We start from the raw sequence: 12,447 nt of genomic DNA, 5'->3' as shown, positions 1-12,447 counted from the left end.
AAGGTGACAAGGATTCTAGACAAGCAGATAAATTGATTTCGATAGAAAAACTCTTTTCAATGCTAAACACAGAAAACAAGTCCCCAACTACGGCTTGCTTATTTTGTCAGACATTACAAGTGGGAGTGTCTCCATTTCCTTTTCCCCATCACCAGCTTTGGTTGTCCCAGATATCTGCCCTGATCCTTGAGATAACTTATGTCTCACATAACCGTAGAAGGTGCATCCGAGGAGTGTTACTGCACAGCCCATCATGTTCAATGCTGAGATCGGATTCTGAAATATAAGCCATGAAACCAAGATCGCCACTGCCACCTGCATCAGCATTAGTAGGATAACAAACTCCATCATCAGTTATTGTGTGAGAACAAAGGCTTTAAAATGTCGGTTATTGGGTTAGACAGAGAACAGTCACCTTCAGGTTTCCAGCAACATTAAACGTTACTGCTGTGGTGGAATGGATTACAAAGAAGATAGAAAAGTTGAGACAGAAAGCAAAGATGCCTGAGCTGAACAGTATCACGAGCGATGGTCCCAGTGATTCATGCGTTTGTAGCCAGTGCAGGATGCCAAGGCCTTCTAATAAAAGGGCAGGCACTGCCAATATCATGGTGGCAAAGGGTGCCATGTAGAATACCGTGTTTATGCTGCAGAAATAAAGAGGAAAGATCAATGAGCACCATTTTGCAGGCTTGCTTATTTTGAGAAGATAGGTACTGAAAGGAGTGAAAAAAGGTCTCTCTCTCTCTCTCTCTCTCTCTCTCTCTCTCTCTCTCTCTCTCTCTTATTCTTTCTACTAAAATAAATGTAGATCCAAGCTTTACACTTCCTGTAATTCAATTCTCAGTCCAGAATTTTGTATCATCTATTTATCAATGAATATCTTATGACGATTGACAAATCTAACTAAATCATAAACAATGTCTGGACACCCAACAAATAAACTGAAATATAAATTCAAATATCAATGCTTTGATGAGCTAGTGTGATGTTCAAAAGTGAAACTTAGTTTCCCCACCAGCCAGACCAAATATTTTCAGAAGCAATGCATAAACACACAATTTTGCAAGCCAATGTTATTTGCATGATCAATACTCAACAGAGACAGAGAATGATATATAGGCACGTTTACCTATCAAATTTGTAACCATGAAGTAAGGATTCTGCAAGGATGGTCTTTGTTGATGTAGCAAGACAGCCAAATAATGCAGCACAGAATCCAAACATGTTAAAGCTTAATTCTGTGAAAGACGTAAGAAGAATTCCTCCTACAATAGGTACTAAAGAACTCCATATCCGCCAGTCAAATGATTTCCCCCATACCAGCCACTGCAAAAACACTTCATTCACATACTTCCATCAGGGCAATATTTCAGTAGGTGCACACTGTTTATAATGTAAGACGGGAATTCCACTATAAAGGTTCAGAATCAACCTGTTGTGGCAGGAGTGAATGACTTGACTGTTTGCATAAAGGAAACTGGGATATATCGAAGGCTCACATTTCCCAAAACAATATTTATACAGAAAACAAATGACATTGGAAATATCCGTCTCCAACGATCTTCTGGATCAACCTCAATCAGTGGCTTTAGCTTAAATACTTTAATCACAAGGAAGGCTCCCAGAGCAGAACATATGAAATGGACACATGACACAGATAACGGAAATTTGAAGTCCAATTTCTGCAAATCAGTGTATGTCAAATTCCTCATGCAAATACAATTGCAACAGTATAACCAAGTAATAACAAAATGATATAAATTAGACCAACATTGCTAGTGTATAAAATCTTAAAGCTTCAAGAAATGCAACTTTTCGAGACATAGTTGTCAATGGCAACAAATCATATCCAAATTAATCAAACAAAATGTCTTTGATGGTCGTGACTACCTTGTCTTTATAGAGTTGGAATATTTTTAATATTATACTCTTGTTTAGACAGTTATTAGACAATTTTTAGCACATCGAGGCAGCTTAGGCAATATGCTCACTTCCCCATCTATGTCACACAGATACGGCTCCAAATATGGAGATACGGCCATTCCTATGAAGTTTTCAAAATGACAGTATATAAGAGGCCATGACATGGGATCAAAATGGAGTATCCATGTGACATATCTTCCCATTGAAATTCAGAGGCTGTCTTGTCATATAAAAGCAAGAAAAAGCACAATGAACATCCTAGAGAAAAAAGGGGATTCTTTAATCATGACATATTAGATAAAATATTAGAATTTGAAAGATGAATTCTGCAGTGAAATCTCTTGGGGTCTACCCCCAAAACGCAATTGTTTAAAGACTGAAAAATTCAAGAATTCTAATGCACTTCCCAGGATTTGAGTAACTGATCAAGGAAAAGGAATACTATATTTATAGTACTCAGTTGGAGGATCTAGCATCCTGAGATGTCTTGAGGGCTACTTACACACAACCCGTTTTCCTTCGTGTCTTTAGACATTTTTTTTTAACTTTAATGACATATGTAGGGTAGTATAGACAATTTTATTTGCTGCTTCCAAACACACCACATGGAAGCACACAATAATATAGGTTCATTTGATGTTAAAGAATTTATGGTTTGAACGTATCTAACATTCAATTCATCAAGGATTAATGGATCTCTAACAACAATCAGTTTAATCTATTGGTCTATGTAGAGACACACACATGCCTATTAACACTTTCTTTTTTTCTCTTTGAGAATGCCCTAGAACACTTGAAAAAACATGCTTAGAATGAGGTCTACTTAATTTGACTGAAATCAGCTTTGAGTGAATGGGGTTGCAGATGCAAGGCTATTGAGTCATTCAGAGAAGTCTCATGTCATTGAGGACAAGAGACAGTAACTTATCATTGCACAGCTGAAACCAAAACCGTAGGAAGTTCAAGCAACAGCCAGAGAGTACTGATTAAAACTTCTTTGAGCTTTCTGTTACTAGATCACCTCATGTGGATCACTACTGTTGCAATTTGACAAAACTACCAGTGCAGCCATGAGTTTTAAAGTTTTGCTAAAGCAATCCTTTAAGTTGGAAAAATCAACAAAATAATGACAAATCAGAAACAAAAATAAATAAATAAATAAAGGTTTGGAATCAAGAATCATGAGAGTTGAGATATCAGTCTGTTATTTGAAGAAACTTGATAATCTAAGTTTGGATAAATATTCTATCAACATAACTCAAAGAACAGTAAATCGAATAAGATGAATATATGAGTTACTCACAAAAAGCACATATTATGAAGAAAAGAACTTTCCTACAAAAGAGCCCCGATCTAATCCTGAAACCAATATTGTTCATGAAAAGGTTCCCTATTTATAAAGTAAGATCCTGCTATTCAATATCTCAAACTGATAAACTAATGCAACAATGAATAACTAAACAGGTCCTTAAGTGGACAGAGCATGCCTAGGCTTGTGACGGTTGCATGAACCTCTTTAGCTCAACTTTGAGTCTGGCACAACCTATCACTCACAATGTTGCTCATGTGAAACCGAAGCTATTTCTAGATTGCTCTCCCGAGTCCTGACCGATGTGAGTGAAGACAAATCGCACTAGGTGGCCAACTCACGTGTAGAACTGACCAAGTGCCTTGCCTTCCCTAGATTCTGCTCGTTCTCTTGTCATCCCAAAGAATTGCAAGTTTAGCTCTTGGCTGCAACCAAGAACACATCAAATTATGACCATGAACTGCTACCGTTCCTTCAAGTTCATAAACACATGCGAACTGAAATTTCTAGATTCTGAATACTTGGACTTGAATTTACTAGTGGGGATCATGGGCCTGATTTAATCCATATCAAATCCCTTGTTCATGGACAGGACCAGCTTAAACATGCACCAAATCATAATAGGACGCCTGGCTATTTGAGCGTCTGATATTGATATCTTCACCCTAAGCTCATAATTTGAGAAGTGACGCCTCTTGTTGTGTATGCCATACATTTCACCCTGACGCAAAGTTTGTGTTCTGAATAGCGAATTGCTAGCAAGAGTAACCTACCAACAAGTGATATGCAGTAACATCAACCATTATCTGGCTAAACTGTGGTACGGTGGGGAATATATAGGAGAGGGATGAGAACCATCGAAAGTGGCAATTTTAAACAAGAAGTTGCTAATAACATGCATAAGGAATTGTATTCCTATGCACGTAACTAGAAAGGCCATGCTGCTAAGCCAAAGAGTAGTAGTTCTAACCTGCAAATACATAACAGATTTGAAACCAAACATCGTATTTATCCGATAATGACAAGACAACCACAGGAAATCAAAGGGTTCAACAATCCAATCCAACCAAATCAACACACAAAAAGAAAAAAACAAAGGATTACTGAGAATAATAAATGAACCAACATCCCAATGCAATCCATCAATTTCCATCTTTTTTTTTCTTTCCCTTCTTGAATCAATACATTGCCTCATATAAAAAAGGACCAACAATTCTAAATGACCCCTCATTACTGCTGCACCTTTCAACAATCACACTTCCCACATGACCGCCTCTAAAATTCAACACCCCAAACCTCCATTTCTCAACACATCTAGTGCGCATGCAATCACCAACATCACATTTCCCGACTGATTCTCAACAACCAACAACCAAACAACCTAAGAAACCAAAACCAAACCCAAAACGGAAAAGAGGGGGGGGAGGGGGGAGAAGCAAGAGCTTGGTGGGTGGTACCTGAAAGATCCACTTGTTCATGATAATAACGGTGACGTTGAACGCCCACCACTGCAAAATCGAGAGAATGGTTCTGAAGACCCCCCAATACCCACTTTCCATCCCTCCCCACAAACGAATGCTCGTCTACCAAGAGTGGGGAGAGGGAGAAGGAGGGGAATTTGTCACTTCCTTCCTCTTCACCGCCCCACCATCATCCGATTCGAAGCAACAGCAATGATCACCATCCAATAACATGAGATCGACGGCGGCGAGTAGATGGCCTTGCAGATCCGGCAGCGTGGTAGAGCAGGCGTCGCGTGCAAGGCTCAGACGGCGTAACGATAGGGCGAAACGGTCCGATCGTTTCCTTTTCAGTTTTCTCCTTCCATCTCCTAGGGGAGAACGCAGCAAGATCTCGAGCGCTAATGACGGAAATGCACATGAGATCCATGGAGTCGGACGAGAAATAGGCTCTCTCTCTCTCTCCCTTCCTTGCCGTGAGACAAGCTCATGGGTATGTCACATGGACACTCTAAAAGACACGGGATACGTTATTATTGTGCAGATTTTTTATCAGGTCTAAGCATATATGAGGACACGATACGGTCGGAATTTGAGGTGTCCCTTTGACGCTGGTCCAGAGCCCGAATATCCTGACAAGTGACGACTTCTCCTCAGCTTTTCTTGCTTGGAAAATTGATAAATCATGATTATTTGATTAGATTGAAAGATAAAGCCCCTTCGTTTATCTGCAGCCACCTGTGACATGTTTTTCTTTCTAAATCTCCTCCTGTTTATGTTTATTAATCCAACTTTAAAACCTTGATGAAGAATTTTCGCAGTTTTCAATTGATTGAAGTGAAAGTGGGTTATTTTTCGCAAAAATGTATTGATGAGCGTGCATTTTCTGCAAGGCCCACAGTGACAACACAAACAACAGAAACCTGTATTTTTGTAGAAAACTCTCGACAGATGTGCCATTTTACACGCTGGAGGTGGGTTTCCACAGAAACGGTTTCCTATTCCATTTCCGCGGCATGCAAACGCCCCCCTTAGACTCTATTTGGGAGCTGGCGTCAGAAGTGGAGACCCGGATTTACGAGATCCCCACCTCGTGCTGTTGAGAAGGGAGAGGAGTTCGCAGCGGAGTTGGGATGCTCCGCTCATTATTTTTAATGGAGTTCAACATCCTTCCAAGGATGTTGTTAACTCCGCTCCCAAACAAAGCCTTAAGGGCAGGTCAAGTCATTTAATCCGAGTGGCAGATGGTTAGCTCGCACTATCATAACAGAGTGGTCTTGGGTCCGAAACGTAGAGGGTTGTCTTACTAGCTTGTTTGTGAAAAAAAAAATCATGTGTTTAAAAAACCAAAAATGTTAAATATATGTTTTAGAAAATAGTAAATACTACTGAAATTTTAATTCCAAAAGTGAGATTGGCTTTTGCTCGATCTGTACCATTAGATTGTTTATCATTGTTTACTGAATAGGAAGCATGATTTTGATTAAGATTTTTTAGGCTCAGATGTATATTTTAAAGATGTAAAAAAATTAATGGTTGATATTATGTTAAAATTTGATGATCAAATATTTACATTTTTACATCAAATAAATTTGGAAAAAAAACATTTTTCTTAATAAATAAGCAATGGTAAACACATCTCATGGTTAGGATTGAGCAAACTTTAAAGTATGGTTTTTAGAAGATCTTAACAGGACCTAATAAAAAAAAAAGGTAGGACCATCCCCTTCTCTCATATCCCGAGAACTCTACTAAGTTGACTCTAAATCAGTTTTTTTTATTTAATTTATTGGCAAGGAACTCTCTTCAAGAACTGGGTTATGTGGGAACAGTAGACTTGGTTTAATGCAAGACAATAATAACATAATATAATATAGTAACATAATTAAGTTTTACTTTCATTTTTTTATAATTACTTTTTTGTATGACGAAAGAATCCTCACGGACATTAAAAATTTTAAATCACTAGCAAAAATCTTTGAGAGGTTATACACGACCACAAACACAAACACAAGTGTTATGTCCACCACTGTACCAGCAATCTCCAGCCTTGCCCTTGGAAGTGTCTCAAACAAAGTGATTTTTCTAACTTGTTGAAGGTTTATATTTTCTTAAAAAAATCTAAGTGAAATACAAATTTTTAACAAGAATTTCTAAGTTTTTTTTTTTTTTTTAACTAAAGCAAATAAGGAAAGACTAAGTCTACCTAGTGGCTCTACCAATAAAAAACAGAGAAAAAAAACACAAAGATTGGTTTTGATGAGAAAATATTTTAACACAGGAAAATAAACACTAAAAACGAATCAGATTTTGGATTCAAAATAAGTCCTTGTTCGAAAAGCCTACCCGGCTACAAATGCAGCAAACAAACACTCAGAAGCATGTTGCAAATGCTAGTTTAGGAAGTGCATGGCTCTGAGACCCAAAACCAAAGTCCAATCCAAAGAAAAAGGTTTTACTAGATTTTGCCTAATTCAAATACCAGTAACAAACTTTGCTACTGATTTTGACCTAAAATTTAGTGAAATATGGAAAAACACAACATAGAGAAGAGATTCTAAATAAAAAAAATCCAAGATACTTTACTTGCTGGAAATCGATGAATGGGCATAGAGTTACAAACTCAGGAACGCTTCTAAAATAAGTGATAAACAAGCATTATTGAACTTATTCTGTCTGATCTACTTTATTTTTCGGCTACTTGTGTTAGAAATCTAAGAAAACAGAAAAAATAATAGAAGAACATTAGGATGTTAGCTTTCAATTGCCACAAAGATCACCTCAATCTCATAAACGATTGGAGAGAAATATCTCCCAAAAGGAAGACTGAACAGGTGTCACGATTTGAAAAATGATTTTCTAATTTTAGTTTTGGATCTCAAAATCGAGAACCCTATAGGGGTTTTGAGCTCTGACTCAAAATAGGAGAGTTCTATATCTATTTGTCAACTTCTCAATGGATGTAAAAATGCAGTTTTTTTTTTGGTTTGCAGAGATATAGATATGAGAACAGTAAACTTTATGCAGAAACAATAAGAAAATTGGTTGTTTCTCATGTTTGCATGCATTTTTGAAAACTGTAAAGCCAGAATCAGAAAGCGCACTAAACATGAGAATTGAAGAGTTGATTGTCTTCTTTACAACAATTCATAGAACGTCAGAAAGAGACTTATGTTCAGGGAGATACAACCCAATTAATCTGACAGCGTTGGGGGAAGATCGAACTCATAAAAATAGGATTTAGATCCTAGGTGGATCCAAAATACAAAAATCTAAAAAAATGAAGGTACTAACCTTGCAATGCCAAATCACGTAAACTTGGATCTTCAAGTCAAACAAACAGCCCCACCGTGATCGCCATTCAGTGGAACACTCCAAATTTTCTATAATAAAAACAACAAGGCTTCCACGAAAAATACATTTTTTTAGAAAAATGCGTTCAAAACTTGAATCTGAACTTCAAATGTGAGGGTTGTTCTTCAAGATCTCGCACATTTTCACTTTCGTTAAGCAAATATCAACCAAACCAAGGACCTTCGATCTTTGTTTTTTGGGTGGCAATATTGCGAAAGTATGTACCTCGAGTGCAAACCTACAAAAAATACGAGCTCAGTGGTGGGAGTCACTAAGACTCAAAAAAAAATACTTAAACAACAAAAGTATATGAACTTCATGGTTGTCAAAACCTAATGTATAAAATAAAAGATTACAATAACCAAATCTCACATTGGGCTTAGGTAGCCTTTTCTACGTTCAACGAACGCGAAAGCACAAGCGACACTTTGGCTCGTTTCCAGCTCCAAATGGGTGTAAGATAGGGGATTTGAGTCCTAGACTATGCTTGATGTGAGCTCAAACTAGGCAAAGTTGGCTAGGCTAGATAGGCTAGGTTAGGTCGGTTAGCAAAGTAAGGGTGCTAGAAGAGAGCGATTACGTATCTTTTCAGAGGGTGACCCTCATATTTATACCTTTTCTAATGAATTCATATATGTTTTTTACATATCTAAGATCCAAATAGATGGATGGTCCCTATCTGATAGGTTTGAAATAAAAGGCTAAAATTAGATCTAAGGATATGCCTATGTAGAGCTTTACTTTTGTAAATGGGATTTAAGAGTTAGGAGATCATAGTTTAATTTTGGGAGGCTAGCATGCTGATAAGGAAGGAGATGCTTTTTAAAAAATGGTTAGAATACGATGACGAAAAATTATGTTAACAACAGATTAATTGAATGTGTTGTTAAGGGATGTTGATGTCACAACCCAAAAGATAATTACTGCTCAAGATAATTAAAAAAGGATTGACAACAATTCAAAGTATGGCACAATATTTTAAAGTGATAACGATAATTGAATGTGTCTTTATCACCCCAAAACTCATTTTTGTCATAACTTTTGATTTTGATGTTGCTTGGACTTGATTTTTAGTTTGTTGGAAAGCTAAAAAACTCCTCACTTTGACTTTTTTTCTGATAAAAAAATAAACAGAGCATTTTAAGTATCAAAATCAGATTGAAATCAGCCTTGGTGATGAAAATTGATGATATTGGCATGGAAAATATCTTGATTCAAAATGAGTTGTTTATATATATATACTCAATTTTTTGAAGATGCCCAAAATACTAACATCTTTGAAAGAATCAGGCTGCAAGTTGGAGTTCATAAAAAGGATAGCACAAGAAAACCCAGAGGATTCGATAGACGGCCATCTCAGTTTAGTCATCCAACCCTAGACAACTATCTTAGTTTAGTCGTCTAACACCTGCCTACTTTAGTTCAGCCGTTTAGCCAATCCAATATTTGCTTTATCCTCGCCAGATGATGGCCAAACATGTTTAATAGTCCATCTCTAGACAGACAAATCAGTTTAGTCGTACAATCAGTTTGACCAAATGAGGCACATTTGTCTCAACTCCAACCACTTTTGCATGATTTTTAGATAATATTCTTTGCAAATAATATTTTTCCTGGAAAGGACTCCTCCTAATTAACCTCATCACTTATCCGGAATGAGCATGGATTCGGAATCAAATTCTCATTCACAAGGAAATCCCTAAATATGCTAATGCAATAAAAGATTTTGGCTCATCCAATTCAATAGATGCAAAAGATGTTGCTTAGATGAACAATCCAGATTGTGTCAAAAAGAATTCTCACAAAGTTAAAAATCCCCATGACCCTCCTGAGGAAGAAGAAAGTTCTGTTGATGAGACTCTTTAGGACAAATCAAATTTTGCTAAAAACAAATATAAGATCGCCATACCTATGCTATTGTTGTCCATCAACCTTTTGATCTTAGTTGAGTCCATGAGTCACATGTTGACTATCACTTGGTTGGATCTAAAACACACCTTATTCTCTGCATCAGGTCAAAAAGTCATAAGAGGTAAAATAACGACACATATCAGGTTTGCCCTCAACCTCTTTCAGTCCACTGCATGTGTTCATCATTCTCATATATTTTGGTAATATAAATAAGTTGTTTGATCATCCTTTGTAAATAGTTATTTGAAAAAAAAAATCCAAAATCTAAAAAATTAAAAAAAAACAAAATCAAAAAATAAAAATTCTTAAAAAAATAAAAAAAAAATCTTAAAATCCAAAAAAAATCAAAAATTTCAAAAAGATTGCCTTTTTGTGCTGCAAAAGTTTTGTAGTTTGAAAGGATCTTTCCAATAAATCGTTATATTTATGAGAAATTCACATGTACTTCATCTCTCCTAGCATCAGTAGCAATGATTTTTTTTTTATTATTATAAAGAGTAAACTTGAAAGCATAGTCCTTTATAAGAAGACAACATAAAATGAAGAAGTTTGCAGTGACATAGAAGGATAAATGTCTTTGTGAAGTATGAAAATAACAATGAATAAATCATATGGAGTAGAGATGGCAGTGGACCGGGGGACAATGAGGCTCCGCCCCGTTTGGACCGGGATGAAGGGCATGAAATGGGGATGGAGGTGGGGATAAAGGTTAAAATCTATCCCCGTGCAGGGATGGACTTAAGTTTTTCCTCGCCCCGCCCCGTCCCCATCTCAATCCATGTTTAGCCATGTCTTGTCCCGTCCCCAATCCTTTAAGGGATGACTATAGACTAAGGTGAAATAGGGCTTCGCCTCGCCCCTGTTTGGATCGGGGGTGGAGGTTGAAATCCATCCTCGTGCGGGGATGTAGGCGGGGATAAAGGTTCGGATTTTGAAATGGGGTGGGGGTGGAGACCCTATCCCTCACCTCTGCCCCAGTCCACTGCCATCCCTAATACAGAGGCATATACAACCTCATATTTGATGGTTTAAGATCATAATGATCCACTTAGAGGAAAAACTCTTCAAACATAAAGATGTGAAGACTGCTTTTGTTTTGTTTTTTCTTCTCATAATGTTCTTTGGTCGGTCATGTGGACTTATCCATCTTATTCACCAATACCTTTTGCTCATAAGTCATGTTTTCAACATATTTTTGAAGGACTAAGTTGGTCATATCATTGTACAAAGCAAAACCTACTCATTTAGGCCTTATCTTGGGGCATTTTTTATTTTATATAGATAAGCATTAAAAGGTTCACACAAAAAAATGTCAACAAATTGTTATTAAAAAAATATCAAAAAAGTTCCAAAAAATTAAATGTTTCATCTGCAATCGAAGATCTCAAGCAAGAGATTTAACACCACAAATATTTAACTCAAAAATTTTAGAATTATTTTTATATAAACCACAATGAAAGTATTTGATTAATCCCTCAGTCAAATAATTGGGTGAGTTATAGGTGATAAACTAACTTCCATATCATTAGGCAAAGTAAAACATTGCCTTTAAGTATTACACGGCATATAAATGTATACTTAATACAATTAATCAAAATAGTCAGAGTTCTTCAGGACATTGACAACAAATATGGTCTCATGACGCCACCCGCAGTGACGCATGCAATTGCTCTGATATATTTATTTGCTACATAAAAAAGCTAATAATTCAGATGAGGTCAGACTACACCCCGTATGAGTAAGAAGCATAATATCAATATGAATGGGCTTAGTGTAAGGTGTACAAGTATATGCGCAATACATTCGAATATTGACAATAAAATGATAAAATTCATATAAAGTCAATGATATTCACCCAATATAAACAGTTCATTGATTGGTATATAACAAAAAATATTACTGCTACACAACGTATAAATGAACCACAACTATACTATAACAAATGCAACACCAAGCAATGTACATACTTAAAGATATTTAAAGGTGAACTAACTTTATGTTTCTCTTGTTAATTACCCTGTGGGTATGCACAGGCATTCGACATCGTAACGGACTGAGATCACACATAGGTCTGTTATGCATTTACAATTAATACCCAATGTGACTTGCCACATGAATACTCAAAGGGCATGGTTCGCAACCAAGAAAAGTACTCCCCAATGGCAATAACTAAAAATAAGATGCACCCTAAAAACTTCTGCAGAAGACTTTGATCTGCCATCTAGAACACATTGGTAGTCCTAGCACCCTAACTCCGAGGACTGAGGACCGAGTGAGATGCTTCGCTCTCACAAAAACATAATTGTCCCACATATCTTATACCATCTACCCTCTCCAAGATAGAACATGGGTCTGGTAACATGCACCGTCTTTTAGGTATACCGAGAACCCTAGAAAACCAATAACGTATACCGCCTTTCAGGTATACCCAGAATCCCAAAAAACCGGTAACATATATCATCTTTCAGGTATACCCAGAATCCCGCA

The 12,447-nt window shown here is 36.8% G+C and overlaps 1 protein-coding gene across 1 annotated transcript; it reads right to left on the bottom strand.

Moving 5' to 3' along the window:
- Positions 1 to 15: 15 nt before the first annotated feature.
- LOC149817871 (UDP-galactose transporter 1-like) lies at positions 16 to 5,115 on the bottom strand. Its single transcript, XM_089984215.1, has 5 exons — positions 4,693 to 5,115; positions 1,436 to 1,685; positions 1,133 to 1,340; positions 416 to 647; positions 16 to 315 (listed from the first exon to the last, which is right to left on the bottom strand). Exons 1-5 carry the CDS (start codon positions 4,792 to 4,794, stop codon positions 88 to 90), a joined length of 1,020 nt encoding a protein of 339 aa, XP_089840341.1. The 5' UTR covers positions 4,795 to 5,115; the 3' UTR covers positions 16 to 87.
- Positions 5,116 to 12,447: the final 7,332 nt, after the last annotated feature.

The sequence above is a fragment of the Nuphar pumila genome, chromosome 13, assembly GCF_984573655.1.
Source record: "Nuphar pumila chromosome 13, dmNupPumi1.hap1.1, whole genome shotgun sequence".
Taxonomy (NCBI): Eukaryota; Viridiplantae; Streptophyta; class Magnoliopsida; order Nymphaeales; family Nymphaeaceae; genus Nuphar; species Nuphar pumila.
This window is presented reverse-complemented; position numbering and strand designations above follow the sequence as displayed.